The sequence below is a fragment of the Muscardinus avellanarius genome (genome assembly GCF_963383645.1).
Source record: "Muscardinus avellanarius genome assembly, chromosome: 10".
Taxonomy (NCBI): Eukaryota; Metazoa; Chordata; class Mammalia; order Rodentia; family Gliridae; genus Muscardinus; species Muscardinus avellanarius.
The window spans coordinates 4240485-4256528 of record NC_137796.1 but is presented as its reverse complement, the minus strand read 5'-3'; the positions used below and the strand labels follow the sequence as shown (position 1 = coordinate 4256528).

Here is a 16044-nt window from a genome sequence, read left to right as displayed (position 1 = left end):
ATAAAACACAATGGCTCACACTCTGTAGTTCTCTCTCTCCTTCCTCTCCTCTCTCTCTCTCTCTCTCTCTCTCTCTCTCTCTCTCACTCATTTTACATGTCAGGGGGAGACTGGGATTTGAGCCCAGGGACATTCTACCTTCAAGCTGTACCCCAACCCTTTTTATTATATATAATATATATTTATATAATATATAATATAGTATATATAATATATGATATATTAATATATTATAATATATTATGTATAATATATACTATATTATATTATATATATTAATATATTATATCAATATATAATATATTTTATATAATATATTTTATATAATACATATAATTTTTTTTTTTTTACTTTTTATTCACAGGGTCCGGTAGGTTGCTGAAGCTGGCTTTGAACCTGCCACCATCCTGCCTCAGTCTTGCATGTACTGAGATGACAGGCATATGATCATGTGGGTTTTTGTTTGTTTGTTTTCAGCACTAGGGATGGAACCCAGGGGCATTTGACCTCCGACCTATACCCTGCCCTGTTTTTTATTCTTTATTTTGAAACAGGGTCTCACTGAGTTGCAAAGGGCCTCGCTAAGTAGCTGAGGCTGTCCAGGAACCACAATCCTCCTGTCTCAGCCTCCCGAACGCTAGGATGACGAGAGTGCGCCACCACGCCACCATGTTACTGCTTACTAGATGAGACGCCCTTTGCGTTGTGCCCCGCACCATGCATACAGAGGAAGCTCCATCAACGGTCTCCGCCATGTGTTTTGCACAATGGTTACGGCTGCTGTCTGCTTCCTTTGCAGTTCCAAGCTGAAGTAGAGGAAGGGGTCGTGGGGGTTATCGTCAACCTGACGGTGGAGGACAAGGACGACCCTGCCACAGGCGCGTGGAGGGCGGCCTACACCATCATCAACGGGAACCCGGGCCAGAGCTTCGAGATCCACACCAACCCACAGACCAACGAGGGCATGCTGTCCGTCGTCAAGGTGAGGGCACGCTATGGCAGCTTCTCTCCCCGAGAGCAGCGGGTCCCTGGGTCGCTGAGCCGTGCCGGCTGTGTTTAATTCCACTCTCCTCATCCCGGGAACCCAAGGTCTTCCGTCTTCCACAGCTCCTCGGCCCTCAGTGAGGCATCCGCAAGTCTCTCCCCGCCATTCCATCTCCTGCTGCTTCTCCCATCTTCCCACCTCCCCTCTCAGGGACCTTTGTGATTCCCCTGGGTCCGCTGGGTGATCCAGGGTAAACTCTTATCTCAAGGTCTTCGGCTTAATCACATCTACAAGGTCCTTCTGTCCCCTTTCGGTTCCCTAGCTTGGATGGATAATTCTCTGTGTGGCCGCTCTCTGGCCCTTTTGAAGTAGATTTCACCAAATTTATAAATATTAGGAAATTAATCATCAAAGAGCCCACGCATCACCAAAATGTCTCCCCACGTACCCACGGCCACAGGAGCCTCATCCTGGGAAATGTCACACACATGGTCTCTCTTGGCTCTCACAGTCTACATAGAGACTACCAGTTGGTCGGCAGGACTGTGAGTTAGTATTATTTTATTTGTTTGTTTATCTATTTATTTATTTATTTTGCAATATTGGGGATGAAACCCGGAGCATTCCACCTTCAAGCTACACTCCCAGACCTATTTTCTATTCCTTATTTTGAAACAAGATCTCTCTGAGTAGCAGAGGACCTCACTAAGTAGCAGAGGCTGGTGGCGAACCGCGAACTTCCCGTCTCAGCCTCCAGAACGCTTGGGATTACAAGCATGTGCCACCATGCCCGGCCTACTTACTTATCTTTAAAACAGGGTCTCACTAAATTGTGGAGGACCTCACTAAGTAGCTGAGGCTGGCCTGGGAACCTGTGATCCTCCTGTCTCAGCCTCCAGAGTACTGGGATTATAAGCATGTGCCACCACACCTGGCAAGTTAGTACTGTTCATAACAGGATTTCCCTGACACTGTCCTGTGCGGCCCGCATGGGCGCCAGAGGAGCTGTGTGTTCTCAGACCCCTCTGCAAAATCTCCAGGAGCAATCCTCCTCAGGCTGCCCTTCAGCACTGGGGCAGGACAGTCGTCATCGCTTGGGACAGTCCCAGTATTGCCCCATACCTAGCATCTCCGTCCCCTGCCCAGAAAATGATCGTAAGGCCTCCATGTCTGAAAACGCCATCACATTCTCAAATGCCCTCAGGCGGCATGCACTAACCCCCTGTACTTTAGACTCTGATTCTTTTCCCTGCATCACTTCTAACTAGAAACCTAGCATCCGGGCCAGAAGGTCCTTCAGATGATGCGGCAGCCCGAGCTAGCTCCACGGCGAGGGTGCGAGAGGCGGTCACAGTGAACCCCGCTTTGCCTGCGTGGCCACAGAGGCAGGGTTCTCTGGCTGATGGGTCTGCGGGATCTTTCACGCACCTGACCCCCATGGGTGCCAGGCATTGTGAGTTACAGGTTACAGGCAGGAAGCTTTTCAGCAGCAAACCACCTAAAGAGAGCTCGGAAGGGAGGCCCTCGACCTCTAGGGCTTCAGACACACGTCGTCATTTGCTTTGCGATCCAAAGAGCATCAACGTGTCCACACCCAACTTTGCATTTGCGTGTCTCATATTCTTTTTGAAAAGAGGATCCCCAGGTTGCCTAAGACTGAGACCCAGAACCCAGAGCCATCCCTCAGCCCCCACTGCTGCTCACGGGATGTCAGAAGGACTTGACACAAAACTGCCCACTCTCTGTGGCCTAGGCACGGCCTGACCGCCCTTGTCTGTTTTCCAGCCCCTGGACTATGAGATTTCCGCCTTTCACACCCTGCTCATCAAAGTGGAAAACGAGGACCCGCTGGTACCGGACGTCTCCTACGGCCCCAGCTCCACGGCCACCGTCCACATCACTGTCATGGATGTCAACGAAGGTCCAGTCTTCTACCCGGATCCCATGATGGTGACCAGGCGAGAGAACATCTCAGTGGGCAGCGTGCTGCTGACGGTGAACGCCACGGACCCCGACTCCCTGCAGCATCAGACCATCAGGTGGGTGAGTGGCGCAGGCACCGCAGACTGGAGGCGGCCAGGCGGTACCTTGCCTTTCTGGTTACTGATGATGGCTTCTGAGAGCAAAGCACCATTAAATTAAACTTGCTAATGACCTGGGTGAGTGGGACGAAGTCTCATATAATGAAGAGTTTGTAGCTGGTAGAACCAGGGGACCAGGCTCTCTGAGGGAGGACAGTGTCTCCGTACCTGATTCCAGCCCAGGAGGACAATGGTGTTCCCAAATCCAGTTCTACCAGCACCAAACATAGTTCCCGGGGAGAGAAATAATAGAGCCACTGTGCATGACACCCACACCCCATGTCTCAGAATTGAACCTACTTTGTTGTTACCCCAGCTTTATGAGTGAGGTGTTGGCTGACTCTATTTGTAGATAAATCAGACAGGCTCGGGAACTTGCCCAAAGCTGCCCTGCACAGTGGCAGAGGGATGGAGGAGGCCAGGACAGTCTGCCAGGTCCAAGCCCCTCTAACTGGCTCTGAGCTGTCCGAGAGGAAGGAGAGGAGGTTTCTAAGTCACCGGCTACCAGAAATGCACCTGCCGGGTTGGTTTTGCCTCATGAATGACAGGTCGCCATAAAGGCTCCAAAATCTCGTCTCTCTCTTCATATATTAAGCTCTACCTTAGGTGGACAGAGTCTTCAAAATGAGATTTAATTAAGCGGTCACTACTGTGGTTTTGTGTGTTGCTGGCGAGTGAAAGAGGCTCTTGGGGCTACATTGTTTCACAGTAACTGGATTCAGCATGCAGGTCCAAATACCCTCTGCTCCCCTCTGCAAGCCATTAATCTTCTCCTCATATAAGCATGCATTAGACACGCTCATTATAAATACTCGTCTTATTTTCCTGATTTGAAATATCTGAAAACGTGGCACCATGTTCCACTCTTCCAGCAGGGAGGACACAAAGGTGGTTTCCACCCCACAGTACATTTATTTTTACAAGGAACCTCCTCGAAATGCCAGATAAGCTGGATAACGGTGCAGAATCAGAGCAAATCCTAAGATAATGCGAATCCGAAATGGCCGTTTCTCTCTCTCTCTCTCTCTCTCTCTCTCTCTCTCTCTCTCTCTCTCTCTCTCTCTCTCTCTCTCTCTCCCTCCCTCCCTCCCTCCCTCCCTCCCTCCCTCCCTCTTTCTCCCCCTCCCTCCCTCCCTCTCTCCCTCTCCCTCTCTCCCTCTCCCTCTCTCCTCTCTCCTCTCTCCCTCTCCCTCTCCCTCTCCTTCTCCCTCTCCCTGTGTGGTATCTGGCAAAGGAAGCATACAATTTAAACATCAAAGGGAAAGCTTTCCCTAAGTACTTAGATGAGAAAACCTGTAGCTTAACAGACCACAAGGTGGCTGGACACATTTAGGATGTCTTCAGGGGAGCTTAACTGTTACTTTGTGTCTCTCTAATAGGAGGGGAAGCTGGTGATTTCTGGGGGCTGGTAGATAAAATGTGTCAAAATGGGGTTGGATGTTGCTGAGTCTGCTCACAACTTGAGGCTGCCTGGCAGGAGGGGGTTAGTGGAATGGAGCTGAGCAGCGGGCGCAAGCTGCAGGGCCCGCTGAGCAGGATAGGGGGGGAGAGGAGGGGCAATCCAGGTTCTCTAAGGCCAGCTCTGGCTGGTGTAGGCAAAGGGGGGATTTGCTGGATGATTCTATGGATGGCTTATAGGGTGGAGGAATAGCTGAAGAACCAGCATAGGGTAGCGCAGGGCATCCTCAAGCCTCCAGCTAAAGGAGCTGGTGGGCTGACACGTTGGGGTCTCATGGGGAGAAGGAGCCAGCACCAGCCACCGTGTGGAGTTCAGTGCTGCTCATAGGCAGAGCCCAGAGCCTCGAGCTCAGGGCACCTTGACTGGGAGGCCACCCAAGTGATGTTGGCCGACTTAGCCACCCATACCAGCATCCTGGGAAGGAGATCTTGCCTGCAGACAGGACATGATGCTTAGCTTAGATACAGGGACAAGCCACAGGGAGCACTCCTTCCAGCCAGTGGAGATAAAGAACGGCAGCACCCTGGAATGCAAAGATGGCTGGTGAGCACCACAACATTGAGAGACATCATCGCTTGCACCTGAGCCACAGAGATCGGGGTCCAGTCACTGGGACAGGGAAACACGGTCTCCTCCAGCTCCAGTACAGTGTTAGCAGACCCACCATGGAGAGGGAGGAAACCAGAGAAGACACCTGCAAACAAGTCAGCAGGGAAAATGAACAGGGAGCATTCTATAGAGCTTGTGCTTCCCGAGCAGGGCTGGTCCCTGCAGCTGTGACCTCAGTCCCAAGTGGCCAGGACCCCACTCAGGTGGACATATGCCCAAGAATGCACAGAGCAGCTCACCTAGCTGCAAACCCCCAGGGGCGTGGACATCGGGTGTGATGGAGTTGGGGGCTCAGCCAAATTCTCTCCTCGACCTCCCCCATGCTGTTCCACCTGGCTGGGCTCCTCTGCAGTGTCCATGTCTGCAGAGGACAGAGCCCACCTGTAGCACTCCTGCTCAGTCCCCCTGCAGAAAGAGACACCCCCTCCATGAGCAGTCCACCCAAGGCCCAAGTGCGGGTCACACTGAGCTGACTTGGACATGTTTCCCCCAAACATGCCAATGTCTACCCTGGTACATGGGTCCACCCAAACCCCAGCCTCCACTGTGAGGGCCTGGAGCAGTGGTCACCCAGGGAGTACAGGTGGTCTTCCTGGAAGCTGAGAATGGGTGTAGACTCACCAGAAAGCACAGATGGCCTCTGAAGCCGAGCTTGAACCTGAGCAGCCCTCCAAAGACACAGCCACGGTGCTCCTCCTGGGTAGGTGCACGGAGAGCCCTGGCCTGGTGTACCAGCACTGCTGAGAAACACTGCATCAGCCCTGTCCCAGCCTCAAGGAGGGAAAATGTGCAGCTATATTCTCTCTGTTGTGTGTGTGTGACACACACATTTCTTTGTCAGACTTGATTCCTCAGCCACCTTCCTCTCAGCACTAGCTGGTCCTCCTCACCCTCCTCACGGCCCTGCTCCCCCCTCAGCCCTCTCCGTCTCCCTCTCCTCTCCTGGTGCTGGTTCCAACTCATGGAAGGCAGGGACAGCATCTCTGACAGGGGGGGAGCTGTTGTCCTGGGAACTCAGTATTTGTGGCTTTTGATCCTGCACAGAGAGGTGCCGCCCCAGGGGCAGAGGCTGGGCCAGGCTGAGTGGAGGGGCTGAGGCCAGGCACAGATTTCTAATCATCTTCAGCGGACTCTCCAGAACGCTCAGGCAGGCGCCTTGACCTTGTGGGTTAGTTGTTATTGTTGTTGTTGCTTTAATGATTCTTTGGGGAGCCGGCATTGGAAGAGGGAGGATCTTCTCTCGGGAAACTCTTATTTTTATCTTAAGGAGAGCCCCTGACTTAGCTGACAAAGACACAAGACAAGAAAAGCTGCTGGCCTGGCCATCTGCACCTGCCGGCCTCACTTCCAGCGGTGGCTGTGCACCTCACTGCAGAGCCTCACACAGCCTTGATCTGCGCCCTCTGTCTCTTTCTCCCAGCATGTCCTTTGTTCTGTCCACCTCCCTCTCCTTCCCTCTGCCTTTCTTTCTGAGCCCCTCCCCCAGTCTCTCTTCGCAACTGCTCCCCCCACATCCTTTTTCCTCTGTCTCTGTCTGGTTCGCTCCTCCTCTCCCACTTTCTCTCCTTCCTGCCTGTATCTTGTCTTTCACGCCCCTCCCCATACCCCCTTCCCTTGCTCCCCTTCCTCCTCTTCTTCCAGACTGGAGTCAGGCATTTTAGTATCTCTGATACTTTCTCCTCCTTCCTTCCCTTTTGTTCTGTCTCCGTCTCAGTCAACAATCTCACTGTTATAATGCAAGGTAACTGACCACGCAATTTAGAGGAAGCACAATTTACTTGCTCAGGGTTTTTTGTTGTTGTTGTTTTGTTTGTTTGTTTTTGGTGATCTCAGAGTTTCAGTCCATAGCTCAGGGCAGGGAGCGGAGAGGAGAGAGTAAGGGCTGGCTCTGCTCTCACATCATGGAAACAAAAGTCAGAAGGTGGGAGAGCACGGCTCTGCTCTCACACCATTGAGTCCTGGAGCCAGAGAGCCAGCAAGCAAGTGTGTTCACAGACAAAAGCAATCCCCTAGGGCCACCCGGGACCCACCTCCTCCAGCCCACCCCACCTGCCTGGGTCACCACCCAGTAAACCCATCACACACACCCTCAGGACTTCATTACATCAACCTGAACAGCAGTACAGGAGCTGTTCAGGGGATTCTGTGTCTAACCATCGTGCTCTCCCTCCCACCATCTCTATCTATACCTACTCCAAGAATCTCTGGGACTCGAATCTAGTACCTGTATTTCTTCTCCAATGACCATTGAGTTCTCAAGACTGGAACACACAAGGTGGTGCGCTCTGTGTAACGAGCATCTTCAGGGCCAGGTTGGGGTCCTGTTTGTTTGTCCCTGATAGACCCCTTGGCCTCCTCCTATGGGGGCTCCTTCCAGTGCCAAAATGGGAAATCTGCTCCCATCCCTGCCCTTCACAAATGTAGGGACTTCTCACAGACCCGTGTCCCACATGAAGCGCCAGGCCTCTGGCTCAGACACTTTTCTGCTAGCCCCTGCAACACATTTTATGTCACCAGGGAACAAGAAATCAGAGAAATCAGAAACAGGACATCCATCCGGGAATCAGAATAAATGAACCTGCTAAAAGGCCTGGGGTGAAGCCGGGCACGGAGGAGCACATCTGTAATCCTAGTGCTTGGGAGGCTGAGACAGGAGGATTGAAGGTCCAAGGCCAGCCTCCACAAGTAGTGAGACCCTCAGGAACTTAACAAGGCCCAGGCTGGGATGTAGCACAGAGGTAGAATGCCCCTGGGTTCATTCCCTAGCACCATACGAAAAAAGAGTCTAGTGTATTAAGACCTGTTCAAAAGCCCATCACGCTGTGCTCTTAGCCAAAACCAAAGTGGACCGTGGTGGTAGAGTGAGGAGAAACGTCTGCGTACGACCTACATCTTCCTATCCTTACGACAGCAGTGAGAAAGCTGATGGAAGAAGCTTTCAAAAAGGTAGTTAAGCCAGGCGTTAGAGGAGGCACACGCCCCTAATCCCAGCACTAGGGAGGCTGAGACAGAAGGATTGCTGGTTCACAGCCAGCCTCAGAAACCTAGCAAGACCCTGTCTCAAAATTAAAAAGTGCTTGGGGGTGATAGATCAGAGGTGGAATGCTCCTGGGTTCAACACCTAGTACCAAAAATAAATAAATAAATAAAAACAAAGATAGTTAAAAATAAAAAGATAATGCCGGGCGTGGTGGCGCACGCTTGTAATCCCCGCGCTTGGGAGGCAGAAACAGGAGGATCGCGCAGGTTCGAAGCCAGCCCCGCGCGCTGGCTTAGGAGACCCTGTTTCCAAATAAAAATGTAAAAATAGGTCTGGGAGTGTAGCCCGGAGGTAGAAGGGCTTCCAGGAACCCCAGTACCACCAAAAAAAAAAAAAAAAAAAAAAAGCCTCGCAGGCTTAAGAGACGCTGTTTCCAAATAAAAAAATATAAAATAGGTCTGGGAGTGCAGCCTGGAAAAGGGTTTCCAGGAACCCCAGTACCACCAAAAAAATCAAAGTAATAAAAATTTTAAAAAGATACCGGGCGTGGTGGTGCACGCTTGTAATCCCAGCATTTGGGAGGCTAAGACAAGGAGGATCCGGGTTTGTGACCAGCCTCAACTATTTAGTGAGGCCCTTTGCGACTCGGTGAGACCCTGTTTCAAGATAAAGAATGAAAAATAGGGCTGGGAGTATAGCTCAGGTAGAGTACCCCTGGGTTCCATCCCTAGTACTGCAGAAATAATAATAATAATAATGATAATAATAATAATATAAAATATTTGCACCCTTCCCACCCAAGGAAATCCCTTAACAAGATGGGAAGCTTCTCTTTAATGATGTGTACAGACTTCTCTTTTGAAGCTCCGCCATTGGCTGAGATTACTCACCCCCTCTCAGAACCATCCTTACTTCCCAGCATAGGGCAAACAGCCACCCCTGTCAAGAAACTCCATCCTGCTTCACTGGGAACAGTGTGTGGTTATTCTATTACATGGAACTGCTGTTTAGTTCCGCATCCCTGTTGTTTAGCATTTACATTGTTTCCAATTGTTTGCAATTTTTCAAAGATAGCACACATGCTTGTAGTTACACCGTTGAATGCATCGTTAATTTTCTGGAGATAAATCCCTGAAAATGCTGAAACAAAAGCATTGATAGCATTATTGCTTTTTTTCTTTCTTCTTTCTTTCTTTATTTCTTGATGCTGGGGATTGAACTCAAAGGCATTCTACTTTCAAGCTACCCCCCAACTCTTTTTATTTTTTATTTGAAAACAGAGTCTCCATAAGTTGCCGAGGCTGCCCTCAAACCCGTCATCCTCCTATCTCAGCCTCCAGAGCACTGGGGATTACAGGCGTGCACCACCACACATCAGGCTGCATCTGACGTGGACGGAATGCTTTCATTTCTACGACGAGGCAGTCAAATTTATATGTTTCCCTTATGGTTTCTAAATTGATTTCATGGTTAGAAAGTCCATCTCTGCTCCAAGACCACGTAGATAGCAACAGGTCCTGAAATAGAGCAGGATGTCAGCCCCTGTCCTCTTAATGTAGGATGATAGCCGGACTAGCTTTAGCTTTCAGGGTACGGCCATCCTCCAGCTACACCAGGCAGAAGTCAGCATCTCCTCAGGACACCGCCGGGTTTCAGATGAGCGGTGAACTCGCGCTCGGTGGGTGATGACTCGCCACGAGCAGCCTGATAATTATGCTAACACAGAAATGACCACACCTGCTCACGATGTGGCAGCCAGTGGAGACTGACGGGGACCCATCCCGCCACGATTCCGTGACTTGGCTACGCTAGGCTGCACCCGGCAGCCAGAACCTCGTACAAGGCCTCAGAGGATTTATTTCCTTCTCTCCATAATCAGGGATTCTGCAAGTAGCCATTCCTACCCCAGACATTTTTCAGACAACTCATCTTGCGTGGGGTCCATATATGTAAACAGTTCTGCGGGAGAGACTCCTGCCTACGCCTTGGATATATAAGACACGTGTCCAGGGAAAATATTGTCTCTGACCGTGTAAAATTGCACAAACTGCCCAACATTTTCCTGGAAAGGGTCGTTCATCCAGTCTGCCCTGCAGCTATGTGTCAAACGCTCTGTCTGAGGGGAGTAAGTTCTCCCGGAATGTAGCAGGAAAATTCAAATTGACAGTGGCTTGGAGAAAATACAAGTTTGGTGTTTTACTCAGATAAAATAAGCACAGAGTAGGAGCCGCGTGGCCCCACGACACCTTCAGGAACCAGATTTCCTTGTTCACTGCTCTTCTACCCGAGGCTGGCCCCTTTGCCTCGTGGTCTGTGGTGGTTGCCAGCACTCTAACCTTTATCTCTGCATTTCAGGTAGCCAGAGGGGAAAGGAGGGAAGAAGATGGGGTGTTCTCTGTCTTGTAAGAAGACTTTCTGGACGTTAAGCACATTTCTATCTCAATCCCATTGCCAAGACTGGTCAGCTGCTCACACCCAGCTACAAGAGATAGTGAGAAATAGGGTTACTCGAATGGGAAATACTGCGCCCATTACTGAGTTTCCTTAGTAAACTGAGGTCGTGTACTAAGAAAAATGGATATGAGAGGTGGCCGGCAGTTTCTGCCATGTGGATAGAGCCTTTTGGATTCAACTTAAAAAGAAAAAGTCCAGGATAAATTTATTTAATACAAATATCTTAGCTGCATGTGGTGGCGCACGCTTGTAATCCCAGCATTTGGGGGGCTGAGACAGGAAGATCGCGATTTATGGGCAGCCTCAGCTACTATTTAATGAGGCCCTTTGCAACTAACTCAGTGAGACCCTGTTTCAAAATAAAGAATAAAAAAAAAAAAATAGGGCTGGGAAAAGGGTGTAGCTCGGAGATAGAATGCCCCCAATACCACACACACACACACAAAAAAAAAAATCTAATGTAGTCAGTGTTCTATTACTGTAATAAAATGCCTGAGAGATGTAACTTAAAAAGAGAAAAGGTTCCTTGGCTCAGAGTTCCAGAGGTTCCCGACCATGATATGCTAACCCTGTTGTTTTGGGCCTGTGGTGAGGCAGACGGTCATAGCGGAAAATGTATGATGGTGACAGTCACTCACCTAATGGCAGCCTGGAGGTGACACACTCAAGGGGCCAGGATCCCAACAGCCCTCAAGAGTGCATCCCCACCGACTCAGCCTCCCCCAGTCGGCCCCACTTCGTAAGGTCCCACCACCTCCCAGTGGCACCACGAGCCAGGGACCAGGCCTTCAGTAGGGCACCGTCTTTGGGGGACACTTACCCAAATATAGTCTCCAGGGATATTGTATGTTTGCACAACCAATGTAGTCAACAACTGTGCTGCTAAATACTAGTGCTAGAAAAAGATCACACGGATTTAAAATCATTCATTCATACGTTCATTTAATGGTATTTATTTACAGCCCACTGTGAGCCTGGCACTGTTAGGTGCCACATATTCACTGATCGGGGGAAAATGGACTCTGTTTGCATTCCCAGGGAGCCGGCAGCAGTAAAAGAAAGAACTTTTGCTAGAAATTATGCTGCCCCAGCCGGGCGTGGTGGGCATGCTTGTAATCCCAGCACTTGGGAGGCTGAGGCAGGAGGATCGCACAGGTTCGAAGCCAGCCTCAGCAACTTAGTGAGGCTCTCAGCAACTTAGTGAGACCCTGTTTCCAAATAAAGTATAAAATAGGTCTGGGAGGATGGCCCAGAGGTCGAAAAGCCCCTGGGTTCCACCCCCAATACCACCAAAGAGAGAGAGAGAGAGAGAGAGAGAGAGAGAGAGAGAGAGGAAGAAAGGAACAAAGGAACAGAAAGCAAAAAAGAAATAAAAATAGTTAACAAGATGTCAGGAAAATGTTAGCAGGTTACCTTTAATATTTGAAAAAATATTGTATTTGCAACTCTTTATTTCACCTTTCAAGACAACACTGGAGGAATCACAGCCCATTATTAATTTCTTCCTTATAGTCAAGTAATTTCAAAAGCAAACTTTAAAAAATCATATCAAAAATTCTATAGGTAAAATAACAGGTGTGTGATATGAGTATGTTCTCACATGCTTGATATGACCAGGAGTGAGACTGGAGACTGAGGAAATTCCTTTGGGTTTTGAGGTCTTAACCTAGCCCAGCACCCAAGGGCGCCCAAGGGCACCGGGTTGGAGGGGTGTCTGCCTGCAGACACTTTTGGGCATAAACAAACATAGGTTATTGGGGGTATTTTTAGTCTTAAAACATCAACTAATGTCTACCAACCATGAGAAATCTGCAGATGGCATTGTCTTACATCAGTCCCAAGAGGGCGACCGGCCTCAGGAGGGCAGACAGGAGGCCGCTCACTGCACTTTCCAGACCATGAAAACTGTATTAAAAAGCCATCTCCATTAGTCGCTCTTCCTCCAAAGTCGCCATCCCAATTGCGCCTATTCTTTGGTCTCGATATCTGAATCAGATCCAAATTAGCTACTCATCCCTTTGAAAACGACACCCTGCTTTGTCCTGAGTTCTTTGGGCTCAGTCTTCTTTTTTTCCCCCCATTTTATTTCTTTCTTCTTCTTCTCTGGGCAAGGGTGCTTTTTAGCAGTACCATAGAATTCATTTGTGTGCTCACACCAGTAAAGAATAGAAGCTTGAATGGTGAGCATTCAGCCCCCAAAGATGTACCAAAGGGGCCCATTGCAGCTGGTGCGGGGATTCCTGTGACTCATCAAGTCCTTTTCTTTAGGGCCTTGTTTAATCTATATTGAAGCCCTTTCAAAGAAAATTTCAAAAAAAAAAAAAAAATGACTGGAAATCATCCACCGTCTGTGGGACGTTTCCTCCCGTACCTTCTCTGACGTTTGAAAGCAGATCGTAAAAATCAGCTCACTGGGAAAATGAGAATCGCATCCTCACTGATATTTTCCAGAAACACAAAGATCCAAAATGCATAGGAACCAACCTCTTATTGGGAGTCAGGAGGGTTGCAAACCCCTAAAACCAAGTTTCAGAATCCGATTTAGGAGTTTAATTTGGGGTGACTCCCACCTTTTAAATTTTAATCAGAATTTGAAAGGCCACAGAGTAACACTACTACCTGGGGAAATTAAGAGAAAGCGCCTTCATCTCCTAAAATATATTATTAACACTTCATCTTAATTAAGTGTGGCTGGTGACTTCAATAATAGGATTGGGGATGAGGTCACTTTTGTCAATGTCTTTTAATGAGTTGAGATATTTCTTTCTGCAGTCAACAAACACAGAGCCAGAGATGCAAATGAATTGTTTGCGGTGGGGCTTTGGTAATTTTTAATTAAAATGATGTTCTTCTGTTGGAAGATGATGGTGGCAATTCATTTTATTGCCCACTCCGCTGCAGCAATTTTAATTATTTATGTAAATGTATTAGCACTGCCGGCCCTTAGGTTTAGTGGTAAGATTTCCTAGAGGAAGGTGTATGCGGGGGAGGGGAGTGTCTGTTAAATCAAACCTCTGAATTTTTAAAGGCTTCCCCTCTTCGCTGACTAGAAATAAAATCCTGGCTTTTATAGCCACCTGGACACAAAGCCTTTTGTTATTAACTTTGTTTAAAGGTGCTCCTTCTGGTTAAGATAAAGCGACTAACCATCTGGGTAAACAGTTGAAAGACTGTTTCACAGAGCCACCGACTTCTAAAGATATTGTTATAAATTTGCCACCGGGCGGACATTCATTGTTGAAAACATGGTTTCCAATTGGCCATCTTTAAGTCTAATTAGGACAATCTTTCTTTTCTGTCAGCCTGAAAAATTAATTCCCAGAGCCAATGTAGAAAAAAATATTGACAAATGTTAACGTTGTTTCTGGCCTGGGGTGTTTTTTTTTTTTTTTTTTTCTAAACTGTTCAATCTGCTCAGCCTTTTTGGCTTTAATTGTAACAAATGCATTCGAGACAGACAAGGGTTGCTAGCAACACAGCTTGCAGAGACCACACACTTTGGGAAGGCGGTCGCACAGGGAAAACAGCCGATTGGTTTATTGTCTGAGCTCATCTGTCAATCACCAACACCAGCCAACGCACAAAGACATCCGGGCGTCTTGGGTGGAGGCTGGTTTCAGTTTGGGGAATGACGCTTGGAACGGGAGTCATGGAACAGACCTGGGGAAGCATCTTTCGTTGCCTGCTCTAATCTTCTCTCCAAAACACTTGCAAAGCTCCTAATTTCAAGTGATGAGACACTAAACTGCCCTCCTAGGTATGTTTGATTTAGGATTCTCCGTGCATATCCTAATGGTGTTGGCAGGAATCTCACCATAGGATTAGGCCTTCTGGAGTGGGCCGGGGGCCACCTTAGATCTCTGTGTGAAGGCTACATGTGTGAAATGGGGACTCAGAATTTGGGCAAATGCTACGCTGGAAAAAACCATCTCTTCATTCATTCCAAAAATATTTAATGAACACCTACAACATGCAATAAAAAAATTACTGCAAAAAAAAAATCACAGGCAAAACAGCACATTTCTAAGTGAAGCAGGATAGGCGTGACTAATTTTTGTTCCGTTGGCCTCCAAGTCTGGTGTGGCTCTGCAAGGCACCGCTTACCCAAGCCATCATTCCATGTGGAGTTTGTTATAGTTAGAGGATGTCCTCCCACCCTAAAGAGCTCATAAACTGATGTTCAGAGTTGATGTAGTTAACTCATGATGGTTATAAATCTCATTAGTAGATAAACCCATGATGATGCGCTTATCTTGGTAGTGTCCAGGGCTGGTAGGGTGGGGCTGGAGAGAAGATGGCTTCCTGAGATGTGGTCCTGGGGTTATATATGGTTCTTAATCTCTTTGCTTGTGTCCTCCTCCTACTCCCGGCCTCCATAACATGAAAGCAAAGCCTTGTATTCTTCTTGTGTCTTTCATCTCTACACCACCATGTCTGGCTTCACCCGAACTGAAGCCCCAAATCTCCAAGGAAACCGTGAGCAAATAAACCTTCCTTCTTCTAAGTTGAGTGGTCAGTTCTTTGGGTTATAGCAGTGAGGAGCTGACTGAGACAGGGCCCGTTTCTTCTTCTATGACAGAAGTAGGGTCAGAAGCGCTCCATGGTTCCGTGGACCCCTGCAGCAAGAGTGGACATGAGTTCAGCCAGGTTACAGGCTGCTGCATGGAAGATGTTCTTCCCCAGGCCTGAGCCTGCAGACAGGTGGGCTCAGCAAGGGTGGCAGCCCTGTCTATGATAGACATCCCTGTTGCCATTAGCAAACACCTGAGATAACTCAACTTACAAAGAAAAAAGGTTTAGGTTCACAGTTTCAGAAGCTTCGATTCATGATTGCCCAGCTCCCTACCTTTGGGCCCGTGTCATATACCATGGTGGAAATAATTGTGTTTAGTTTACAGCAGGCCAATGAGCAAAGGAGAGGAAGAGGAAGAGGCCAGGTTTCATGGTCCCCTCGGAGAGCTTGTCCCCATCACCTGGGGACCACTAGACACCACCTCCCAGTGGTGCCACAGGCTGGGGACCAAGCCTTCAACACAAAGGTCTTTGAGGAGGACCCTGGGTCCAAACCATCACAGTTGGATAACGGTGACTCCCAGTCCCCTGGGAAACCTGCAGCTGGGCTTGGAATAAAAGGAGGAATTTCTAACTTAAAAAATAACTATGTGCTATTAATAACTTTATGCTATAAAATACTAGTGTTCAAAATAATTGGGGACAAGAATAGAAGCCACAAAAGAAAGACGTGTTGGAATAGAAGACAGACATCAACAGCAGCTAAAGATGACATCTAGAGATCTGATCACACGCCAGGAGTGGAGGAGCACACCCGTGAGCCCAGTACTTGAGAGGCTGAGACAGGAGGATCGCAGGTTTGAGGCAGGCCTCAGCAACTTAGTGAGGCCCTCAGCAACTTTGTGAGACTGTTATAAAATAAAAAATAAAGAGGGCTGAGGATGTAACTCAGTAGTAGAATGCA

General features: G+C 48.5%; 1 protein-coding gene across 1 annotated transcript in view; it reads left to right on the top strand.

The window, feature by feature from the left end:
- CDH13 (cadherin 13) overlaps nucleotides 1-16044 on the top strand; it is a gene marked incomplete at its 5' end in the record, with an annotated part of 996866 nt that overhangs the window by 917812 nt on the left and 63010 nt on the right. The window contains 2 exons of the mRNA XM_080702595.1: nucleotides 800-982; nucleotides 2771-3024. Coding sequence (XP_080558721.1) covers nucleotides 800-982; nucleotides 2771-3024 — 437 coding nt within the window. The remainder of the gene's footprint in view (nucleotides 1-799; nucleotides 983-2770; nucleotides 3025-16044) is intronic.